Source organism: Medicago truncatula, chromosome 6 (assembly GCF_003473485.1).
Source record: "Medicago truncatula cultivar Jemalong A17 chromosome 6, MtrunA17r5.0-ANR, whole genome shotgun sequence".
In the NCBI taxonomy this organism is placed as follows: domain Eukaryota; kingdom Viridiplantae; phylum Streptophyta; class Magnoliopsida; order Fabales; family Fabaceae; genus Medicago; species Medicago truncatula.
In genome coordinates this window covers 11,695,555-11,721,039 of record NC_053047.1, presented here as the reverse complement: position 1 = coordinate 11,721,039, position 25,485 = coordinate 11,695,555, and the positions used below count along the sequence as shown (strand labels likewise).

At 32.1% G+C, this 25,485-nt stretch overlaps 3 protein-coding genes across 3 annotated transcripts; all 3 read left to right on the top strand.

Annotated features, from left to right (window-relative positions):
- The first annotated feature begins 4,628 nt into the window (after positions 1-4,628).
- Positions 4,629-9,923, top strand: LOC25495977 (heat shock 70 kDa protein 18). The gene is made up of 2 exons (XM_013596243.3): positions 4,629-4,953; positions 7,951-9,923. The coding sequence occupies exons 1-2, from the start codon at positions 4,740-4,742 to the stop codon at positions 9,774-9,776; spliced, it is 2,040 nt and encodes a 679-aa protein (XP_013451697.2). The 5' UTR covers positions 4,629-4,739; the 3' UTR covers positions 9,777-9,923.
- Positions 9,924-17,547: 7,624 nt separating this feature from the next.
- On the top strand, positions 17,548-18,288 carry LOC25495975 (heat shock cognate 70 kDa protein). Its single transcript, XM_039826910.1, has 2 exons — positions 17,548-17,632; positions 17,789-18,288. Exons 1-2 carry the CDS (start codon positions 17,548-17,550, stop codon positions 18,286-18,288), a joined length of 585 nt encoding a protein of 194 aa, XP_039682844.1.
- A 773-nt stretch (positions 18,289-19,061) lies between these two features.
- LOC25495973 (heat shock 70 kDa protein 18) lies at positions 19,062-24,121 on the top strand. Its single transcript, XM_013596239.3, has 2 exons — positions 19,062-19,501; positions 22,251-24,121. The coding sequence occupies exons 1-2, from the start codon at positions 19,288-19,290 to the stop codon at positions 24,056-24,058; spliced, it is 2,022 nt and encodes a 673-aa protein (XP_013451693.2). The 5' UTR covers positions 19,062-19,287; the 3' UTR covers positions 24,059-24,121.
- The last annotated feature ends 1,364 nt before the right edge of the window (positions 24,122-25,485 follow it).

Sequence of the window (25,485 nt, the reverse complement as noted above, 5' to 3'; positions counted from 1 at the left end):
AAAACCTTCCGCGACTGTGCCGATTCACTAAGAACTCCCGCTTCTTCAAGCTCCCTTCCTATCAAATCGGAAAAATCAATCAAAATAACACCAGTGATACCAAAACCCTAATCACGATATCAAAATGTAACGAAACTGAAAACGCATACCCGAGGGATCGAAGCTCATATAAATTTTGTTGCATAGAAGCATTTTCCTTCAATAAAACTTGAAGATGCTTATTGCCTTGGTGAGGCTGGCCGGCGATGAAGAGAACACCCAAACCTAAGACACGAAGAGCCATGCGAGAAACAATGAGAGAGAAAGGGAGAATTGAAGAAGAATGTCGGAAAATGAAGAAAAGAAATAAAGTGTGAGAAGAGAAGATGCTTTTTTTAGAGAGGAACTGAAGTGAGAGAGAAGATAAGAGGGACTGAAAATTGATGACTTTTTCTGAACAGAGAGAAAAATGGGCGTGAAAGGGGAGAGAGAGCAAAATGCAAGGAAGTAGTTGTTTGGTTCAGATTCCTTTGCATTGGGAAGTGGGTAACTGCATGTCTTGGAAAGAAGGGAGCACAATTCCAATAGGTGGGATATTTGAATTTCAAAATCTGCATTTAATTAGCCACATGAGCACACATTCCAAAAGGGTACATGATTTGAAATTCAAAAATGGCATTAAGTGAGGTTAAAGCATTAGTTTCCCACTCAAAACATAGGATTAGGGTTTTTGATGTTTTGTTTGCATTGTAGTTTAGGATTAGATAATAAGATTAGCTTTTATAAGACTTGCCACATTCATAGCAATTTGTAAGCTCCTGGCGCATGAAAGATCCAGGCACATGCGCTAGGCGCATGACTCTAGGCGCGGGACACATGAGTTTTGCGAAAAAAATCATTTTTCGTGACTTTTTCGTCCCTAGAAGTTTGTGATTTTAGTCCAAGTTAGGTGAAAACTTTCTATACAAATATAGTCTTCCTCATTCACAATTTCTCGTTCAGAACTTGAGCAGTTCAATAGGAAGGCTATTATAGGAGTCAAGGAGGAGTTATATCTTCTCCTATATTTTCTAGGATATATTTTTATCTTTTTGTATTTTTGTCTTAGTTATCATGTGTAACTAGATATCTATAGGTTAGGGTTCTAAGATGAACATCGGTTTGCGTTTGTTGGATAATTATTTAATTTAATGTCATTTTATTTTAATATATTTTTTATTTGCTGTTAAGTTTTGCTTAAGATTAATATATTATGGCGGGGTGCAACCCTAGATTAGATACTTACTTCGTGAGAGGGCTTGACATTTCTATTACTATCTGGATGCTTATATCTTGATATTTATTTCCTTATACTAGTAATTATCCGTCTAGAAAGTAGATGATTAGTAAACTAGCGAAAGATACCAAAAGAGAGTTGACCCTAGTAGTAGGTACTTAGGATGTGACATTATTAATATTGAGTAAAATATGTTGAACCTCGGATGTAGCTAGTTTAGTAATTAGGGAAACAAACACCAAGAGAAATAAACCTAAATAAAACCATTGTCCCCGACCTCTAGGTAAGGTAGATGTTGATAGGGCTGCTCGTTTGTATAACTACTTAGGGGAAAATGAGAGTGTGTTATGAGTGTCCTAAGATTAACAGATGGGCTGACCTACTGCAACATTGGCCTTCATTGCCTTTGGAAAACCTGGAATGCCAATTTAAGTATATGTTTCAATTACCTTTGAATTAGCAAGACCCCGCACGTAAGGATCACTGTGCGATCGTCAAGTGCAGTTAGCCATCAGAGGGATAAACCTAAATCAACCGAGATAGTATAGACCCCACACGTAAGGATCACTGTGCGATAAGCAGGTGCAACTTGACAACCGATTAGGCTAGAATGTCCCAACAATCTCATCACTTGTATAGTCTATTAATGAATGTTATTCAATATCCAACAAAGTAAATAGAGGGGATTTAAAGAGTCCTAACCGCTGTTTCCTTTTATGTAACAAAAAACAGGTAACTTGCTATGTTGCAAACTTATAAAAATTGCAATTTCTAACCCTTATCTCTTTTATTTTATATCGTCAATTTAAAATAAGTAACACGAATTATTTCGAAGAAACGACAACCCATGTGGATACGATACTCTACTTATCACTTTAGTACTCGGTAAACGATTGGGTACACTTGCCTAATCCGACCATCATTACCCCACCCCAAACATAAAATGTTGTTAATTCCAAAGAGCAACGTCAAACTAAGCATCAAACCATACACAGTCAAGATAATATCATATCTAACTCCAAGAGAAATCAAACAAGGTGATTTTAAAGTTCAGGACTGTGACATGATTCGTCACTTAGTAATAAGAAAGAAATATCTTCTGAAGGCTCAAAGTGGTTTCAAAAAGGATAATAAGAATATAAAAAGGGTGGCTTGAAAGTATCAAGGTACCAAAGAAAAAAATGTCTTATGTTTATTATATTTTAACTGATCGTCCGTAAAGAACGACAGCAAATTCGAGAAAAAATAGCATTCAGAAAAGAGATGTTGATCCTATAAGTACCTTCAGTAGCAAGCCCCAAAAAGTATTGTGCTCTTGAAGTAAACTAGCCTCCACTGTGAACACTTTGAAGTGACTTCCTAAAACTAAAACAAAATTAAAGCATAAAAGAAATTGTTGTATTTGTAAATGCAAAAAAAAAAAAAAAAATACAATTTTATAAGATAAAACTTAAGTATTAGTAGCAGAATAAGAAATGACATTAGTTAGGAAATCATAACTTAGCAAAAAATAGAAATGCAGAAAAGATAAACTAATGGGTTGCCTCCCATTTAGCGATTGTTTAATGTCTTAGTCCCGACGATCAATAAGTTGTCTTATATTCAACGCTTCTTTTGAGTCCTTAGCTTGACGGAATAGGTTGTCTCCTATTGAGCGCGTTTTTTATGTCATGAGCTTGACAGATATGTCTAACTTGTGCTCGGTAGCCCCTGTCCTTAAGGCTTCTTAATTTCCTTCTGATTTTCAACCTTCAGGTTGAATTCTTCCTTCGACACTCCTTTCTTCCTTAGGCAACGGTATTGTCCAAAATTTGGTGATGCATGGAATCCTAAATCATGACACGCATTTGTGTATGACCAGGTGTGGAGAAATCGAAACGGCTCAATATTTATTTCTTTCTCGTACAATTATCAGGGATCTTTGGCATTTAGTCCGTGATTGGATAGGTGTTTCCATGACCGATCCTTATAGTATTTCTGGTCATTTTGTTCAGTTTACTTATTCTACAGGTGGGTTGGTTGCGCAGCGATCTTTTATGCAGCTCATTTGTCTTTCATGTGGAACATAATAATAGACTATTTAGCCACAAGAAAAACAGTATTGATCAGTTGTTGGATAAAGTGAAAATTCATTCGTATTGTAGTGTGTGGTTGGATTGGACAGTGTGTGGTTGGATTGTTTGTACTAAGGAAAAGTTTCATTTTTTTATTTAAAAATAAATCTGTGTTTTTTCTAATGAGAAATTGTGTTCATAAAAGAATATTTGTTGGATGAGGGCCACTGGGTAAGGCTTTTAATGAATGTTTATTGGTTGATGGAGTCATTTTGATAAGATAACATAAGACTACTTGGGTATATGGGTCTCATTCAATCCAAAAGATAACATAAGATAAGACTGATATTTCCTCAAAAGATGAGGCTCCAATTGACGTGATGTTGTACACCCCAAATAATCATATGCTTTAAAATCAACTTATCCACTTGCCTACAGCTCACTGATATGATGCATCTCTCCTACCTCACTTGATATGCTTATCACCAAATAAATTACTATAGAACATCAATAACTTTATGTTATTTCAAAACGATAAGGTTATTTAAATTCTAGCTGAAAGTGATATGCTTAGGACATTTCTAATAATCTCCTTAATAAACACTTTTGTTGATCTTTTTGTAAGAGAAAAATAGATCAATAAATATTAATGTATTTAGTACATATTATAAAATAGATACAACAATTTTGTTGACTCATTTGTCCCTCGAAAAAATAGTATAAAAAATTATTAGATATAAAAATACTTAATAAATAGTTTAAATTATAATTTGAAAAATTAAATTAACGTTTTATTGGTATTATGAAATGATTTATAATTTAAAACAATTTTTTTTTAAAAGGATTTATAATTTGAGACGGAAAAAATATTATTAATTGAATAATTTGAATCCTTCTATTTTTGAGTGATTTTAATTTATCAAGGGTCATATGCTAATAAGTGCCCATGGCTATATTTTAGCATTTATCAATTAGTAGAATACTAAACTTTTCTCGACAAATAAAAAAAAAAAATACTAAACTTTTGTGTCACATAAGTCATAGTTCAACTAGCAAAAAATGACAAATTGTTAGGTCAGACGTTATAATCGGGGTTCGAATCCCAATATTTCTACTTTTTGTTAGGTCAGACGTTATAACTGGGGTTCGAATCCTAATATTTCTACTTCGTGTATGCGAGTTTATGATGACTTTGTCATTTTGTCTATTTAAAAAAAATATATATTAAACTTTTGTTATTCACTTATAAGTTGAGAGAATGTTGAAATTTTACACGTACTACTTTGTGATAGTAAGACTAATATTATTATATATATGCACAAATCTTTACATTTAATGAAACAGCTCAAACAACAATTTATTCTCAAAACTCATCGTTCTATATTTTCTACTCAAAACTTTGTTACCTGTGAGTGATTGCAAAGAAAGAAATGTCAGGAAGAGGTAAGAAAGTAGCAATAGGAATCGACCTAGGAACAACCTATTCTTGTGTTGCAGTGTGTAAGAATGGAGAGATAGATATAATAGTGAACGACCTAGGGAAGAGAACAACACCTTCTTTTGTTGCATTCAAAGACTCTGAAAGAATGATTGGTGATGCTGCTTTCAATATAGCTGCTTCGAACCCAACAAACACTATTTTCGGTAAAAGCTTCTAAACTCAATTATTCTTGACTTTACTAATTATAGATCAAATACATAATTTAATAAATGAATCTAAAAAATTGATTTTTATTTATAATAGTAATCGAAGTGAGTACATTCCAAATGTTCATGAAATTAAATTGTAGAAGAGGAATTTAGTGGTGGTGGAGTTGTGTCTAAAGGTGGTTTTCACTGGTTGAAAATATATCAAACACATAAAAATAACCCATTTCAAAGGTAGTTCCTTTCTCATTCCAAAAACAAAAGGTAGTTTGCTTTCATAAAACATGTTTTGGTAGAAAAATGTCGGAAGAGAATAGGAAGAACATGCGGTCAAACAGTGACAGTAAACGATCTGGAAGATTCATCTTTCATGGATCGTACTTTAATCGAATTCTTTGATAATTTTCTATAAAAGGAGAGAAAAGGGTGAAATAAAAAATAAAATATACTAGTATGAAAGAAGAGTGAAGCGTAGGTGTGGGAACATAAGTGTTATATCTACTTGATATATTATAAAAAAATTGGCAGAAAATTCATATATTAAAATGAATTAAATTTAATTATATTTAAATAAATAGAAATTTTAATTATTAAGATACAGAAATATCTTTTTTGAAAGGGGTTATGATACATAAATATTACTCCCTCCGTCCCAAATTGTATGACGTTTTGGGCATTTCACATATATTAAGAAATATAATTAATTTTGTGTGGAAAAGAGATATTATGAGTTGTTTTACAAACTTGTACTTAATAAATAATATGAGAAAAATAAATGTAAGAATTGAAATAAGATAGAGTAATAAATAGTTAAGGTTATAATAGAAAAAGTAACTGTAAAGCGACATACAATTTAGGACAAATTTTTTTCCCTAAAGCAACATACAATTTGGAACGGAGGGAGTAGTAATTATTAAGAATAGTGCAATTAATTTTATCTGATAGAGGTAAACTATCATATTTTGTCTCGATAGATGTTATACATTTACTCCCTCCGTCCCAAATTGCATGACGTTTTGGGCATTTCACACATATTAAGAAATGTAATTAATATTGTGTGGGAAAGAGATATTATGAGTTGTTTTACAAAATTATCCTCAATAAATGATATGAGAAAGATAAATGAAGGAATTGAAAGAAGAGAGAGTAATAAATAGTTAAGGATATAATAGGAAAAGTAACATTAATTTTTCATTGGTATTGTAAAGCGACATACAATTTGGGACAAATATTTTTTCTAAAGTGACATACAATTTGGGACGGAGGGAGTAATAATTTTATGCCTTTCCTTATGGTTTTATGGGTGTATATTAAATGGGTTGAGTCAACCCAAAAAAATCCCTCAAATCCATCCAAAAAAATGGGTTGGATGATTGAGTGGATATGGTTTTAAAAAATGAAAAATCTATAAAAAAAAAATAACGGGTTTTGAGTAAAACCAGACATTGATCCAATAAACTTACTTACCCAATAATGTTCATATTTTTATTTTTATTTTCATTCTCATTCTCATAGGGAGGAAGGAGAATAACAAAGGTTTTGGTTATAATCTTTCTTTTAAAAATATGTTTTTGTTATAAATCAAGTCTAATTTCTAAAATTGATACAACACATCCTCTATATTGAAAATCAAAGTCAAATTTTTAAAATTGACACATCCTCTATATTAAAAATCAAAACATGTTAGAGTTACAAACTATGATGTTGCACTCTTTAGTTATTTTGAAGACGTCATCCAACTTTAGTTTGTTGCAAATATTTTATGATTAAATTTGTTACTACATATTATAACTTTTTATTTTATAACGCTAAAATATAGTGAAATAGGTTACTCATTTTTTTTAAAGAAAATAAAAAGTTGAGTAATTTTTATGAGAAAATATACGAGGACTCATTTAATATTAAAAAAATATGGTATATTTATAGGGACTAAAAAACATATTTAATCCTTTTTTTTTAGTAGTATGTATTTTCGGTTATTTTTTGAAGTGTGATAGTATTAGTAGGTGTATTTGATATATTTTTTATTAATATGTATTTTCGGTTCTATTACAATATAAAGAAATTAACAAGAAGAGAAACTAAATATTTCTTTTCAATAATCTATCTGATATGAAAATTAGAAGTAAAGATTATTGAAAGTTTTGGTTCTTTGTTTTTTTTAAAGCAATAACTCATGATGAATGACCACTATTATTTTATATTAATAGATCTTCAAAAGCTTAACAAAATTATTAGTAAAGTTCATGAGCATATCGACAATGTTCGTTACTTTCTACTAAATTTTTAAGAAAACACATGCATGATTATTTTGTAAGAGAATTATGCAACTGTGGCTTATATATATGATTTTTTTTTTAATAAGAGTATTTTAACTCAAAGTTCATTCAAAGACGTGATAGATTAGTACTAGTTTTATTTTTATACATGATAATACAATTTTTGTGTATCCCACGAGTTCATAAGCAAAATAAAGAGTTCTCTTTGTAATGAAAATATCCAATAAAAAGTTATTTCACGTTGTAACAATACATATTAGGCTTAGTTTCAATTTTGATCCCTTAATATCACAATTTTACGATTTTGGCCACATATCATTTAAAGGGGGTGCCACGTGTGACTTTATATTTTTTTAAGGGGCCAGAATCGCAAGATTATGATACTTAGGGGGAAAAACTGCAATTAAACCTAATAAATAAAGTGATATGGGTGTCACATATGCATTAATTTGATTAAAATTGGTCGGAAGGCCAAAAGTGCAAAAGAGGATAAACATAGGAGCTGATTTGTTATTGTTTTTTATAAGGGACCAAAATCCCAAGATTGTATTACTTACGGGGTTAAATATATAATAGTATTTTCTATACAAGCTATATATATTAAAGTTATCCTATTTATATATATATGGATTTATTCAAATCCACATAGAATGATTAATTCATAAAGCGATCCAATTGTTTTTCATAGTGTACACAACTCTCTTTTGTTTTGTAGATGCAAAGAGGCTAATTGGTCGGAAATTTAGTGATCCCATAGTACAAAGTGATGTGAAGTTGTGGCCATTCAAAGTAATTGGTGACCTGAATGACAAACCCATGATTGTTGTTAACTATAATGACGAGGAAAAACATTTTGCTGCTGAAGAAATCTCATCCATGGTATTGGTGAAAATGCGCGAGATAGCAGAAACCTTCCTTGGATCAATAGTGGAGGATGTTGTTATAACTGTGCCTGCATACTTTAATGACTCACAACGCCAGTCTACTCGAGATGCGGGTGCTATTGCTGGCCTCAATGTTTTGCGAATACTCAATGAGCCTACTGCAGCTGCAATTGCATATGGCCTTGACTTGAAACCATTTAATCATGGATGTAGAAATGTTTTCATTTTTGACTTAGGTGGTGGTACTTTGGACGTGTCTGTTCTCACATTTGAGAATGGTGATATCAATGTTAAGGCCACTGGAGGAGACACTCACCTCGGGGGACAAGACTTTGATAATGCAATGGTGAACCATTTTGTGAAAGAGTTCTTGAGAAAACATAAACTCGACATTAGTGGAGATCCAAGAGCCATTAGGAGGCTGAAGACTGCTTGCGAGAGAGCAAAATGTACACTTTCATCCAATAATAAGACTGACATCGAGATAGATTGTTTATATAAAGGTGAAGATTTCTCCTCAGTGATTAGTCGTGGAATTTTCGACAATCTCAGTAAGAGTCTTTTTGACCGGTGCATGGAGAGTGTAGAAAAGTGTATAGAAGATAGTGGGATAGTGAAGAGTAAAATTCATGATGTTGTGCTTGTTGGCGGCTCTACCAGGATTGTAAAAGTGCAACAACGTTTGATTGATTTCTTTGGAATTAATAAGGGTAGTGGGACGGAGTTATGTAAAAGCATCAATGTAGATGAGGCGGTTGCATATGGCGCTGCTGTCCATGCTTTTATAGCAAGTGGTGCGATTTGTGAAAAGTTTCAAGATTTGACATTGAGGGATGTCAATCCTTTGTCCCTTGGAATTAATATGAAAGGGGACCTCATGGGCGTAATAATTCCTAGGAATACCACGATTCCTACCAATAGGGAAAAGTCATTCACCACAGCTGAAGACAACCTAAAAGTTATTTCGATTCATGTTTATGAGGGTGAGAGGCAAATAACTAAGGACAACAACTTGCTAGGAGCTTTTGAGTTTGAAATTCCTCCACGTCCAAAAGGTGTTCTACATTTCGTGGTCAACTTCCAAATTAACGATGATGGCATCTTAGACGTCTCTGTTACGGAAAAAGCCTCGGGAATTGATAAAAGGTTTAAAATAGTAAATGACAAGGGAAGACTGTCACAGGAGGAAGTTGATAGGATGATAAGAGAAGCTGACAAATACAAAGATGAAGACATGAGGCATAGGAAGAAGGTTGAAGCGAGAAATGCACTAGAGATGTACGCATACAATATGAGGGAATTCATAAATGATCCGGATATTAGCTCGAAGATTTCGTCAAAAGAAAAGGCAAACATCAATAACGCAACTGATTTGGTCTTTAAGTGGCTTGACGTTAATGTGGTTGCAGAACAACAAGATTTTGAACATTATAGTAGCATTCTTTCAAGTGTGTTTGATCCAATTGTTATAAAGATGATAAAGGATGAGGGACATTGTGTGCAAGAAGGTACTATGGTTGGACATCCCGTGAACAAAAAAAAGAATCGTTGGTTACCATTATTAGCCAAATATTGTTTCGAGACAGTGTATGCAGCTACAACAGGTGACATCACCGGAATAGTTTCTTCTGTAATGATTGACTTTATAAAAAGTTAAACCTTCATTCAAATTGTACCGTGAAATTTCAAATTTAAGTGACAATGTCAGTGATGAGGATGTCACTTGTGTAATTTTTTACCGTTAAATTGTACCGTTAAACCATCTTGTTGAATCACTTAAGTGATGACGATGTCAGTTGTGTAATTTTTTATTTATAAAAAATCTAAATGTCACACTCTATTTCTAGAATTAAAAAAGAAAATGGAAGAGTTAAAAGAGAGAAGCACATGAACAGCCTCTTTATATTATTTTATCGAAGAATTTCCAAATCAACTCCTATTTTTCCAATGCAACTCCAATTTTTTCCACATAAACTCCAATTTTTCCAAGAATCTCCTATTTCAAAGAAAACCCAAAACCATTTTCATAGATAAATTAGTTACAAACCCGTGCTTCGCACAGGTTAAATTATGTATTTTTTTAAAAAATTTCTCTAAAAGAGGGATGTTCAAATTACGGAACATTCTTATTCTTCGTAATTTTGAGAACGAAGGTCGCGTTCTTCGCACGGGTTGAATACTGTTTTTATTTTTATTTTTAATCCTTACTACATGTTTGAATAAGTCAAATGAAACTGATTTCTTAAGATAAAATCCAAGTGTCCTAAGCCAATCCCAAAATGTTACCGCACTAGATAAGAAACACAGCCAAATAGTGCACATATTATGTAATCTAAACAAATATACATAGACTGAATAATACAAATCCTCATATTTGTTAATTAACATCATCATGATCATACTAAATAACTTGAGCTCCTCTACACTACACGAAAATTAACAGTCACAGGCTCCAATATAATTCATAAATTGCTTTTGGTTTTTTAGTGTATCAAAAAACAACATTTATGAAGGATTGACAGTGACAAATCCTTATTCAAACTCAGTGATCGCATTGATTTATATTCTTCTAAATCCACGATTGTGATCACATTTTCAAAATATCTGATTGCTTACTTTTTATCAAAACATATTTGAACTTGCTAAGGAAAGTCCATGCTACAATTTAGGCATTGTACTTTCTATTCTGTACAATGATAATTTTACTTACCAATTGGAAAATCAAAAGGGAGATACATGTTGGATGCATTGCAAATGAGCTTGATAATCAACTGTAATAAATTCAGTGCAGGTAGAATGTAATAATTCATTAGTGCTTAGGACCTTGCAACTTCTACTTCACTGTCGAATAACCCCCAAGATATATATACCTACACAAAAGCATCACAATCTCTATAACCAAACCAAAACACCTTTGCCAATTCTTTCTCAATTCTCAGAAACATGTATGACACTACCTATTCTCAGAAACATGTACGATATTAGTGCTTCGCACGGGTTGAATAACGTGTTTTTGAAAAAAAATTGCTCTAAAGGAGAAATGATCAAATTACAAAAAATATCTGCATCTTTCTAAGAAATTGTTATAAATGTGAAAATCAAGCAAGTTAGAATAGAAAATCCTTATTAGACAAAATTAACATTCGAGGTGTAAATAAATAGTCTAAACATCATTATACACAAGTATAATAATATATGATAAGCTTTCTTTTAAAAAAAAGTATAATAATATAAATATAAACTTGGAAAATTATGATTGTAAACTTACCATATATATAGATATTAATGTACAATTTGTTACCAAAAAAAGACAAGTTAAGTTTATTTTTTTTATTCAGTTTCATTTTGTTATGTAACAAAAAAATAATAAAAATCATTCTTAAAAAAAAATCGTAGTTACGTGTGTTACTTTAGTAAGATAAATATATAGCCATTTTGTTACTCATGCACAACCAAAGATAACTAACATTATAATTAAAATATATGTTTTTTTTTTCTAAAAACAAAAAAATAAAATAAAAATATATGTTTTGAAAAAGTGGATCCAGAGAGAATCGAAGGAGGTTACATAAATTCATAAGCTCCTTGTTAAGCCGGTGGGTAAGCTGAAAATTTAGGCTTATTAAAATATGACATAAGCAGCTTATGAAACTATGATAAGCTATTTTTATTTATTTACCCAAACACCTTTAAAAAGGCTTATGGTAGTAGATAAGCCCACATAAGCTCAAAATAAGCCAATCCAAACGGGGCCTAAAACTTATTAGAATTTGCACTCAGGCTTCTACTCTTTTTAATAATGTTGATGCAATTTATCTAATATATGTTCTTTTTAATAATTCTATTTTAATATATGTTCTTTTTAATAATTCTATTTATTTTTATATTTTTATATATGTTCTTTTTAATAATTCTATTTATTTTAATATTTTTATATATAATGCTTTAAATTATTTTAAGATGGTTAAATGTTTTGTTGGTCTTACGAGTCTCTCTCTCTAGTAGTACCTTTGACCCGAGTGATTTGATTTTATTACTAATTCATTTTCACCATAAATTATCTTTATTTTGTAACGTGTCTTGCTTTGCATCTATTTGTCTCTTAATATTTGAAACCACTCTCACCTTCCTAAGAGTTACACATTTCAAATAGTTAGTAAAAGAAAGAAATAGATGGAGTCTATCATATATCCCACACAACAATCATCTTGTGTATATCCAAAAATATTTCTTAGTCATTCTCCTCCATTTTGTGTGATTCTAGCGTTGGGCACACTCTTATCTTTCGTGCGATGGTAAATTTTCATGTTGTTAAAAGAGGAAACGACCAAGGTAAGGGCTTTTTCCCCATACGTTCTTACTAAGTGTTAGGATCTTATTATGAAATAGTGGTAGAGATTTTTGTCGGTTTGAAAGAAAATAAAAATAATAATAATAATTAAAAGATAAATATAATTATTAAAGCTTGGATTTATTTATGAATTTTATATATGAGAAGGTGATATCGATTTCTATTATGTTTTATTTGCTTTGTGATGTTTGAGAATAAAAAGGATGTAATTTGTTTATGATTTAGTTGTGTGGTTGCCTTAGTGGTTGGGTTCTATTTTGCTTTTGCCTAAGTGGCTAGAATATTAATTTTTGAAACTAATCATCATGGCATGGCATATGCATAGCATTTGTGGCTTGTTTCATTATCACAACATTTGCATAGCCTTTGTGGCTCGTTTTAGCCTTTGTGGCTTGTTTATATCTGGATCATGTAGTACTTAAGAGCATAGCATGCATCTCATGCATAATTTCATTTGAGTTCTTTTCTTAAAAGATGGCTTGTTATTTTTATTTCTTTTTGATCGAGAAGATTTTATACTATCTATTTTAGAGCATTGTTTATTGTGCTTTCAGTATGAACCAATTTGGATACGGAAATTGACCCTTACATTAATATAATGTTGTAGGCACCAAAGATGAAATATGAGCTTGATGTGTGATCGAAGCGTACTTGGGGGCAAATTGCGTTTTTCAATGTAAAAGAAGATTAATTTTCATTAAGTTGTATTTGTAACTTCTAAAATACTTTTGAATTCTATTATTAAGGAGTAATTTTTTATTGATTTATTTTTAACAGTTTATCTTTCTATTAGTTTCACTCAAATATTTTTTAAAGAAACATATCATTTTTAAGTAATGTCTTGGATCAAAATCTGGGGCGTTACACTACCTATTCTCAGAAACATATATGACATTAGTGCTTCGCACCGGTTGAATAACGTGTTTTTGAAAAAAAAATTGCTCTAAAGGAAAAATGATCAAATTACAAAAAATACCTGCATCTTTTTAAGAAATTGTTATAAATGTGAAAATCAAGCAAGTTAGAATAGAAAATCCTTACAAAGGAAGGCTGTCAAAGGAGGAAGTTGATAGGATGATAAGAGAAGCTGAGAAATACAAAGATGAAGACATGAGGCATAGGAAGAAGGTTGAAGCGAGAAATGCACTAGAGAGGTACGCATACAATATGAGGGATTCCATAAATGATCCAGATGTTAGCTCGAAGCTTTCGTCAAAAGAAAAGGAAAATATCAATAACGCAGTTGATTTGGTCTTTAAGTGGCTTGAAGATAATAAGGTTGCAGAACAAACGTCAATCAAATTAGTCCCTACGTCCATTTGGGGCGTTAACGGGGATGACGTGGCTGTTAACATCTCAGATGGGATGCCACGTCAGACGCCACATAAGCAGGGACTAAATTGATGTATAATGACAAAAAATTTCAAGGACGAAATTGATTGATTTCAAAAAATATTTTCTAATACAGTCCATATTAATTTTTACTTGCCATCAAATTGATCCCTGAATTATTTCAAAAAAACGTCAAATAAGTCCTTGAATTATAAAAACATATTTTCAAGTTGATCCTTAATGCATATATTTGCAGCAAACGAATTAAAAATGACAAAACACACAACTTCATCCTTGAAAATATCATTAAATAAGTCATATCTCTTAAGTTTGAAATATTACATAGGCAAAAGCAACTCAACTATAAGTCATATCTCATAAGTCATAAGTCATAAGTCATAAATGATGTTCTTAAATATTACATAGCCAAAAAGAACCCAACTAGAGGGCATAATGTAAACAAAGCAAAATATTCCAAAAAGCACAATCTAAGCATGCATCAAGCTTCACTTCTTTGGAAAGTCGGGGGTTGGGATAAACTCCATGAACTTAGGTTGACTTGAACCGGATGGACCATAATTTGGATATGGCACTCGAACAATGTCAGGTGCAGGACCCCTCACTGGTATTTGCTTAGGTCTCTCATTTGAAATAATTGGACCTCTAATGCCATACCTCTTTGCAGGAACACACTGCAACAACATTTTCAATCATATCAGTCCCTATTTAATAAAAAATTCAATCAAATTAGTCCCTGAATTTCTACACTTACTAGAAAATCGATCCTTAGAATCTAACATTCATACCTGTCTAAGCACTGCTTCATTTGCAACACCATTGACATCATTTTGTCCCTGAATTGCAACATTTCCAACACTGGCATTTTGTGCAGCTTGTCCATCATTTCCAGCTACAACATGTCCAGGATTAACATTTCCAACATTTTCTACAACACCTCCACCATTTTCAGCAACATGATTTTCTGCATTTCCTGGTACATTTCCAACATTTTCTGCATTAACGGAGAAAACGAACGAGAACAAACATGATTGAATGGAAAACGAACAGGAACGACGTTACCTTTTGAAATGACGAAATCTTCTATCAAAACTGACTCTTTTGCAACGTTCCTCGCCGGAGATGATGCTGATGAAGATGATGAAGGGTTAGGCGGGAAGAAGAACGGTCAGGGATGTTTTTGATGGAATTGCTGAAATGTGATCATGAAAAGGTATAGGTATTACAAGGGTAAATTTGGAAAAGCAGGAAAAATTGAATTCAAAAGTACAATTGAAATTTTGTGCGTTTCAATCAAATTCGTCCTTGTACACGTGTACAAGACAACAAGCCATGCAGGAAGACAACTCAGCACCACTAACGGTGCATTTGGACGGAAGGACTAATTTGATTGACGTTTGTTAAATTCAGGGACTAAGCGTGCATTTCGACTAATTGGGAGATGTTTTTGGCCGATTCGTGCAAATCCAAGGACGAATTTGGGTATTCACTCCTTCTATAAATGTAGGCTTTTGGCCAAAACCCTAATCAATGAATTTGAATTTGAATTATCTTCTACTTGTTCTAGTCAATTTTAGTGAAACTCTAGTAGAATTTTTAAGTCATCTTCTAACTTATCTTTCATTGGTATATAATTTTTATCAATTAGCCAAATAGTAGTCAAAACTTCATGCAAATTGTATTGGGAAAATTATTGTTTAAGGGGTAACAATGTCAACTTTAAGATAGATAAATTGTCTGGTTTGCTTATAGAAGTATATAACTCCTTTATATGATTTCTCATGAAGATTTTGATGCAAATTTTTTCAAATTAAAGATCTGTCAACGAGCAATCATCCTTCCTACCTAGGCTTGCTAACTATGCAACTTAGTTACCAATATGTTATTGCATTCTATAAAAACTTAATGGTTTATAAAAGTGTTATGTGTGATGGATGATAGGACCAAGGCGGGAAGCCACTTTAAGCCATTAATAAAATGCCATGAAACCTTGAAACCTCCATCCTTCACAAATTAGCCGTGGTGTTTGCCAAAAAATCAGCGACTCTTCAAATAATGCAATCCCTTCAAGGCGCGACCATGGCCGATATTTAACAACATTGGTTTACAAACATGTCTCGTTACATTCAATGGTTACCACGCGACTCTTATGGCCTTTAAATTGGGACGTGGATCCACTTGCTGTTTGTAAATGTGTATATCACCCGATATATATATGGGTTTTGCTAGAAAAATATCTATTTTTGTGTGTTTCGATCGTTTATTTTGCAGTTTAGGATTTTTTAAATTATATAGGTTGTAGTTAGCAGCAACAAACTGAAAAATATATATGCATCAAAAACGAAGTTGCAGCGGCTGATTCGGCTGTGACTCAAACTAGCAAACCTTTGGGAAAGTGGTCTTCTGATAGCGTGGAATCACTTGATGATTTTGTTGTGCTTAGTTCTGATGCATCTGCTACAAAAGAGCCAAAGCTGGTTGATTCAAGCAACAAAGACGAAGTTTCCGCAATTGATTCAGTTGTGACTCCAACTATCAAATCTTTGGGAAAGCGATCTGCTGATAGCGTCGAATCACTAGATGATATTGTTTTGATTGGTGAAGATGCATCTGTTACAAAAGAGCCTAAGCTGGTGCATGTTAAGGTTGAAGCCTATGAGTGAAGTCTCTTGAAAGATTATGGAGTTTCGGTTGTGTTGCTGATGTCCAAGTCAGTTGTCCTTTTGTTTCCGTTAATGACTGTTTCGGTTATGGTTTTGTGTTTTGAAAGATCTGCTATACTTTTGATTTATTTCTACTGCGCATAATGTATATGAAGGCTCATTTATATGTTGCTTCCAACTGTGCAAATAAAGTAGATCCTGATGTAGTAAACCTCAAATATGTTTTGTCCATTGCATGTCTGTGTTTTATGCAAATATTATATTCCTATTAGTAGAAGAAAGTGCAAAAAAAAAAAAAAAGAAAAAAGATTGTGCACTGAGACTAAATAATATTAATTAGTTTGTATGTTTGGGAAGGATTTTGGGTTATTTGCATTGTTCAAACAAATATAGTTTGATGTCTTTTTAAAAGGAGTATTCACCGCAGGAATTGATGAGTGAGAATAGAAATTGGTAAATTTATTGCTTATTAAAATTAAGAAATTAAGAAAGTTGGTTATAGGAGCTTTTTGCAAAAATTACGGAAATTAAGAAAGTTGGTTGTAGTATTAAATTTCTATGTAATTACTATTGTTTTTACAATTTTATCCTTAAGAGAGAGAGAGTTAATTTATGTTTTCAACATAATATTTATTGTTGATTGAAGAAAAAAATGCAAAATAAATAAGGGTACGTTGGTAAAGAATTAATTAATGTACTTGTAAATACCAAAAGGGTCTTATAAAAAAGGACAAATTTTTTTCTCAAAAGGCTCTTATAATTAAGGACGGAGGTAGTATTTTATTTGGAATATTAAGTTTGTTTGTGTTTATTAGTAGACTTCGCAGGGGTCAAAAGTCTAGTATATTTATATATAAATCCTATTAAATCTTGCAACCCTAATTTTACTTCTAAAAAAAATTATGAAAAACACAGCAAGAGAGATTCAAACCAGTTACAACTTGGTGACATTTCTATGTAATACCGTTGCACCACTCAATGACAAACCCATGATTGTTGTTAACTATAATGACGAGGAAAAGCATTTTGCTGCAGAAGAAATCTCATCCATGGTATTGACAAAAATGGGCGAGATTGCTGAAGCTTACCTTGGATCAACAGTGAAGGATGTTGTTATAATTGTGCCTACATACTTTAATGTTTCACAACGTACGCCAGTCTACTCGAGATGCGGGTGCTATTGTTGGCCTTAATGTTATGCGAGTAATCAATGACTCTACTAGCCTACTGCAGATGCAATTGCATATGGTCTTGACATGAAACCTTTTAATCATGGATGTATACATGTTTTCATTTTTTATTTAGGTGGTGGTACTTTGGACGTGTCTATTCTCACATTTGAGATTGGTGCTATCAATGTTAAGGCGATTGCAGGAGACACTCACCTTCGGGGACAAGACTTTGATAATACAATGGTGAACCATTTTGTGAAAGAGTTCTCGAGGAAGTATAAAATCGACATTAGTGGAGATCCAAGAGCCCTTAGGAGGTTGAACTCTGCTTGCGAGAAAGCAAAAAGGATACTTTCTTCCAATACTACGACCACCATTGAGATAGAGAGTTTAAATCAAGGAATAGATTTCTACTCATCGATTAGTCGCGCAAAGTTTGAGGAACTCAACAAGAATCACTTCGACAAGTGCATGGAGATTGTAGAAAAGTGTATAATTGATAGTGGGATGGACAAGAGTAGCATTCATGATGTTGTCCTTGTTGGTGGCTCTACTAGGATTGTAAAAGTGCAACAAATGGTGAGTGATTTCTTCGGGGGGGAAGCTTTTATGCAAAAGCATCAATGTCGATGAGGCAGTGGCATATGGCGCTGCTGTCCATGCTTCTATATTGAGTGGTGAGCGTAGTGAGAAGGTTCAAGATTTACTATTGTCGGAGGTCATTCCTTTGTCCCTTGGATTGGAGACTCGGGGGGGATTATGAACACAATAATCCCTAGGAATACCAAAATTCCTGCCAAAATGGAACATGTATTCACCACACATTTGCACAACCACATGAATATTCTAATTCATGTTTATGAAGGTGAGAGGAAAATAACTAGGGAAAACACTTTACAAAAAAAATGCTCTTCCGACTCTGGAGTATTTGCGAACCGTAGAAATTTGTAGCCTAACTCATCTTGACAAAACCGGCTTGTAAAGCATGGAGTGCCTCCTCTTCTATACACTTAGTCCAATTCAACCCATATGGGACTAAATCCACCCCCTCAAAGCCAACACAAGACAACTCAAATGTAGCATTTAAGCGACTAGGGATAGATCGCAATAAAGGCGGAATTCCCAACCGTTTCCATGGGAAAGAAAGGTTGTTCTATTAGGGTAAGGCACAAAATCAAAATGGATTTTTGAAATGCAAGTTTGGCGTCTAATGAATTTTTTTCCTTTTTATTTTATAAATAAGGGTTATAGCCTATATAGATGGATTTAATATGCTATCCAAGGAGAATATTCACTCTTGCAAGTAGCAAAACTCCAGTTGATAAGAGTTTACTGAATCAATTTCGAGGAAAGTGTCAGCTTGACTTCTAGTCGTTGCAAATATTTTTGTCTTAAATTATGCACCACTGCTTGTTTTTTGTTTTTAAGCAAATTATTATCCACTAGTTATTTGTGAAAATTATAACCACCAACCTTAAAATCATGAAAACTAATCCGAAACAGCAACGAAACTTACAAAGAAGTTCATATTGTACTTCTTTTTATAAGCCAAGCCCTCAAAGAAAACCTTATACATTAGCCAAAACAAACAACAATTTGTTCTCAAAACCTGGGTGACCTTGCAAGAGAGAAATGACAGTAAAAAGTGAGAAAGTTGCAATAGGAATCGACCTAGGAACAACCTATTCTTGTGTTGCTGTATGGAAGAATGATAAGGTAGAGATAATAGTGAACGACCAAGGGAATAGAACAACACCTTCTTATGTTGCCTTCACTGACTCTCAAAGAATGATTGGTGATGCTGCTTCCAATATGGCTGCATCCAACCCAACCAACACTGTTTTTGGTAAAAGCTTCTAAACTCAATTATTCTTGATTTTATTTAGGATAAAATGATACATGATAAGATAAAGAGTATTGTTGTTTGATACATTTAGTTTTGGCTCATAAACACAAGTAAATTACTTAAATGATCATCGGGAGTTAAATGTCGAAATATTAAAGTACCGGCTGCAGTTAACTGCCAAGGAATTTTAAACCTGAAATTAAATAAGGAAATACACCTAAATTTTCCTTAATTAAATTTAATTCTTTAATCCTTTTAAGGAATTAAACATAATTATTTTTATGATTTCATTCATATGATTTTGTTGCCATAAATGAAGAAATATGAGAGATGAATAATATCTACTATCGGTAGTTAATAATTCCTAAAATGATGATTCAATAAAAAAAAAAAATGCAACAACAAAAACGTTACAAATGATAGAATAATTATATTTGAAATTATTAGTAATTAATTTCATTGATGTTTGTCATTATTCATAGATTTGACTAACCTATTATTACTTTATACTAATATTTCAGATATTATTACTTTAATTAACATGAAAAACGCAACAACAAAAAATAAAAATGTTCGTCATCGGTAATTAATGGACCTAAAATGGTGATTCAATAAAAAAAATGCAACAACAAAAAACATTATAAATGATAGAATAATTATATTTGTAATTAATTTCATTGATGTATGTCATTATTTATAGGTTTGACTAACCTATTATTACTTTATAGAGTAAATAATTAATTTCCTCTCTGAAATCGTAAGTTTCATCAATTACCCCCCTGAAATTAACAAAACTTCAATTATCCCCCTGAAATTTCACAACGTTAGTCAATTTACCCCCTCCGTCAAATTTTTCTGTTAGTGAAATGACGTTTTGCAAATACCCTCCTAAAGTTTTGCACTTATGTGCAAAATGCCCCCCAAACTTAAAAATTTATATTATTTTTTTCTTAAAAACAAACAATTAATAGTTAAATTTAAAGCTAACTATTAATTTTGGAGTTTGGAAAAACTACATACATATATACATCAAAATAGGGAAAAATGTGTATTTTTAAAGTGACAATAATGGTTATTTCTAATAGACAAATTATTATTTTTAGAGGTTTATAAACAAATTAATAATCAGATTTAAATTTATATGTTCTCCTTCACCATCGTAATATTTTAACTCCTCAAACTCCTTCAACAATTTTCTCAAATCATTTAAACTACACAACCCCCAATATTAATCCACAAATCATCCCATTATTGTCACTTTAAAAAATACATTTTTTTTTCCCATTTTGGAGCCTATTTTGATGTATATATGCATGTAGTTTTCCCAAATTCCAAAATTAATAGTTAGTTTTAATATTTAACTATTAATTGTTTGTTTTTGGAAAAAATAATATTAATTTTTATAACGTTGTGAAATTTCAGGGGGGGTAATTGAAGTTTTGTTAATTTCAGGAGGGTAATTGATGAAACTTACAATTTCAGGGGGGAAATTGACTATTTACTCTACTTTATAATATTTTAGATATTATTCATCTCTCTTTCAAATAATTACATTTGTAATTATTCATTCTATTAATAAAACCTCTTTTTTTTTTTTTTAGAAATAAAACCTCTTTTCTATTACTAGTAAGAAACATGATCGAATATGTAGTTCTAGGATCTCATATTTCTTCATTTATGGCAACAAAATTATATGAATGAAATCAACAACATTATAAAAAAAATCATGTAGTAAAGAATTAAATTTAATTAAGGGAAAATTTAGGTGCATTTCCTTATTTAATTTCAGGTTTGAAATTCCTCGGCAGTTAACTATCGAAGTTTTCCTCGACAGTTAACTACTGAAGTTTTCCTCAGCAGTTAACTGCAGCCGATTCTTTAAAATTTCGATGGTTAACTGCCGAAGGGTATTAAGGAAAATTACTCGTATTTCTCAGCCAAACCAAATGTGTGAACAACAATACTCTAAGATAAACTATCATGTTTTTCCTTGATTTTAATGTTTGATGAGCCAACTATATATGATATTTTAATGCATGAAACTTATCCTATTTATGTTATTTCTTTAGTTAAAATTCTTATTTTCGATAGGGTCTATGTAATATTAACGGTTTTTGGTTTACTTTCTGTAAAGTTTCTTTTTTAGATTTCAACTCTGTTAATTTGAAGATTCTTTAGTTTTTTTATTTTATGACATCAAATTTCAATATTTAAGGTACTTTCACACTCTGTATTTTGAACGAATTTTTGTTTATCACTGTCATTTTATCGATTTTGTACGATCAAAATTCATAAAAATCTAAATCCAAACAATCTTCAAATTACAGAGTTTGAATCTAATTCTTTTTATATGGGGTAATCAGAAACCGCTAATATTACATCAGGTAAACATATATTAACTCTTTTGGATACAAGCTGGGTTTGGAACCAACTGAACTTGATATGGAAATAATTTTAAACCATCTGTATATTATATTTCAAATGATTTTATAGATGTATTATATGCAAAATAATTTTTAATCCAGCTATAAATTTTGTAATGAAAATATATCCAATAAAAAGTTATTTAGTGATGTAACGATACATGTTACATCAGTGTAATTTGATTCATAATTGATATATAACAATTTTTCATATTCAAAGATATATTAGAGTTATCCTATTTATACATACAGATTTATTCAAATGCAAAGAAAATGGTACATCATTTTTTCTCATAGTGTACTCAACTCTTTTGTTTGTTTTGTAGATGCAAAGAGGCTAATTGGTAGGAAGTTTTGCGACTCAATCGTACAAAGTGATATGAAGTCGTGGCCCTTCAAAGTAATTGGCAACCTCAATGACAAACCCATGATTGTTGTTAACTATAAAGACGAGGAAAAGCATTTTGCTGCTGAAGAAATCTCATCGATGGTATTGGCAAAAATGGCCGAGATAGCTGAAGTTTACCTTGGATCAACAGTGAAGGATGTTGTTATAACTGTGCCTGCTTACTTTAATGACTCACAACGCCAGTCCACCCAAGATGCGGGTGTTATTGCTGGCCTCAATGTTATGCGAATAATCAATGAGCCTTCTGCAGCTGCAATTGCATATGGTCTTGACATGAAACCTTTTAATCATGGATGTAAACATGTTTTCATTTTTGATTTAGGAGGTGGTACTTTGGACGTGTCCATTCTCACATTTGAGAAAGGTGCTATCAATGTTAAGGCGATTGCAGGAGACACTCACCTTGGGGGACAAGACTTTGATAATACAATGGTGAACCATTTTGTGAATGAGTTCTCGAGGAAGTATAAAATCGACATTAGTGGAGATCCAAGAGCCCTTAGGAGGTTGAAGTCTGCTTGCGAGAAAGCAAAAAGGATACTTTCTTCCAATATTACAACCACCATTCAGATAGAGAGTTTAAATCAAGGTATAGATTTCTACTCATCGATTAGTCGTGCAAAGTTTGAGGAACTCAACAAGAATCACTTCGACAAGTGCATGGAGATTGTGGAAAAGTGTATAATTGATAGTGGGATGGACAAGAGTAGCATTCATGATGTTGTCCTTGTTGGTGGCTCTACCAGGATTGTAAAAGTGCAACAAATGGTGAGTGATTTCTTCGGGGGGAAGCTTTTATGCAAAAGCATCAATGTCGATGAGGCGGTGGCATATGGCGCTGCTGTCCATGCTTCTATATTGAGTGGTGAGTGTAGTGAGAAAGATTTACAATTGTCGGAGGTCATTCCTTTGTCCCTTGGATTGGAGACTCATGGGGGGATTATGAACACAATAATCCCTAGGAATACCAAAATTCCTGCCAAAATGGAACATGTATTCACCACACATTTGCACAACCAAATGAATATTCTAATTCATGTTTATGAAGGTGAGAGGAAAATAACTAGGGAAAACAACTTGCTTGGAAAATTTGTTTTGGAAATTCCTCCGGCTCCGGCAGGTGTTCCTCAGATTAAAATCAGCTTCCAAATCGATGATGATGGCATCTTAGACGTTTGTAGCACGGAAAAGTCCCTTGGAGTTAATAAGAAGGTTAAAATAATAAGTGACAAGGGAAGGTTGTCAAAGGAGGATATTGAGAGGAAGATCAAAGAAGCTGAGAAGTACAAAGATGAAGACAAGAGGTATATGAAGAAGGTAGAAGCGAGAGTTGTACTAGAGACGTATGCATACAACATGAGGAATGCTATAAATGATAAGGATATTAGTTTGATGCTTTCGTCAAAAGAAAAGGAAAAGATCAATAATGCACTTGATTTGGTCTTTACGTGGCTCGATGTTAACGTGATTGCGGAACAAGAACAATTTGAGTATTATACGAGCATTCTTTCAAGTGTATTTGATGCAGTTATAGTGAAGAAGATAAATGATGAGAGGCATGGTGTGCAAGAGGGTATTATGGTTGGGAATGCAGTAAAGAATAAAAAGAATCATTGGAAACAAACTTTACTAAAATATTCTTTCATTATAGTCCATGCAGCTGCAACAACTAACATCACCGGGCTAGCCTCTCAACTCATTGTTGACTTTGTAAAAAAAGATTAAAACTTCATTCAAATTGTATTGTAAAATTTCAAGTTTAAGGTGACAATGTCAACTATATGATAATTTGTTCAACGTGCTTATAAATGTATATGACTTCTGTATATATGTCAAGGTTAATCTTTTCCCTCTTTGCAACTTGCTTAATATGGTACATTAACGGTGAGGGCTACGTTACCCTTTCTTATTTAAAGGGTAATTTAGCCTCTCATGATATCAACCAATCAAAATGTAATATACATAGATAATATTAAATGTCAAATAAATGAGTAGATTTTTTCTAAAAATAAAAGAGTTAATCTTAATTTATTTTTTTTAAGGAAAGTTAATCTTAATCTTAAGGTAACTTTTAATACTTTAATTTTTATTTAATTTTTTTTTTGAAACAGAAAATGATTTAATTTAATTTTTTATGTTAAGGTGTTCAATCTTAATTAATTTACACTACAAGACTTATAACAAATAAAATTTTACATCAAATTTCTTTCATCTGGATGTCCTTAAATTCATCATTTACATTCATAAAATTTCTTCGATTCCAGAACACCGAACGTGAGAACAAAAACATCTCATTCATTCAAATTTCTTCTTCTCTATTCTTCCATATTGATCAAATTTCTTCTTCTTCCCATTTTGATTGTTCAATTTTGTCGTTCCAAACTGCCGCAATTTCCAATTATAGTGAGAATTGTCGTTGTTTCTAGAACCGCGTCAGGTATCGTGACTTATTTTTTTTATTTAAGCACCCAACCTAATAAAATATGTTAATACGCATAGACCTGCCTCACTATCAGCAAAAGTCTTTAAGTCCAAACAAAAGAACAAAAGCCTCATTACATAACCATTTCAGCAGCAACCAAAGAAATGCTAGCAAACTCCCACAACATCACAGCGGCAACACCTGCTAGCAGTCCTCAAAGTACAACGGATGACTTACTCAATTGTTATAATTAACTACCTCAGAACCAAGAAAAATCAAATCAAAAAGAAAAATCAAGTCACCATACCTGATGTGGTACTGGAAATAAAGGCAATTCTCACGATATTTAAAATCAAACGAATGACGATGATTCTCACGAAAATTGAAAAGTGCGGCAGTTGGGAACGACAAAATTAAACAATCAAAATGGTAAGAAGAAATTTTATGAATATAACTGATAAATTTAAGGACATTCAGATGAAAGAAATTTGATGTGAAATTTTAATTGTTCTAAGACAGTCATGTAGTGTAAATTAATTAAAATTGAACACCTAAATATAATTTTACATTATGGGTCCTTTATCTTATTTATTTGTAACACTTTGGTCCTTTATCTTTATTTTTTCCCGTTTAGGTCATTTATCTTTATTTTTTCCCGTTTAGATCCTTTATCTCTCTTAAAAGCACATATGCATCTTTTTTCGCATTTTTTTTTATCAAAAAATACATA

Bases quoted from the DNA above. Each gene is read 5' to 3' on its own strand.
- LOC25495975 (XM_039826910.1), top strand. From the start codon at position 17,548: ATGGGCGAGATTGCTGAAGCTTACCTTGGATCAACAGTGAAGGATGTT. The intron at 17,633-17,788 runs GTACGCCAGTCT...TTTTTTATTTAG, and splicing joins ATACTTTAATGTTTCACAAC to GTGGTGGTACTTTGGACGTG.
- LOC25495973 (XM_013596239.3), top strand. From the start codon at position 19,288: ATGACAGTAAAAAGTGAGAAAGTTGCAATAGGAATCGACCTAGGAACA. The intron at 19,502-22,250 runs GTAAAAGCTTCT...TTTGTTTTGTAG, and splicing joins CCCAACCAACACTGTTTTTG to ATGCAAAGAGGCTAATTGGT.
- LOC25495977 (XM_013596243.3), top strand. From the start codon at position 4,740: ATGTCAGGAAGAGGTAAGAAAGTAGCAATAGGAATCGACCTAGGAACA. The intron at 4,954-7,950 runs GTAAAAGCTTCT...TTTGTTTTGTAG, and splicing joins CCCAACAAACACTATTTTCG to ATGCAAAGAGGCTAATTGGT.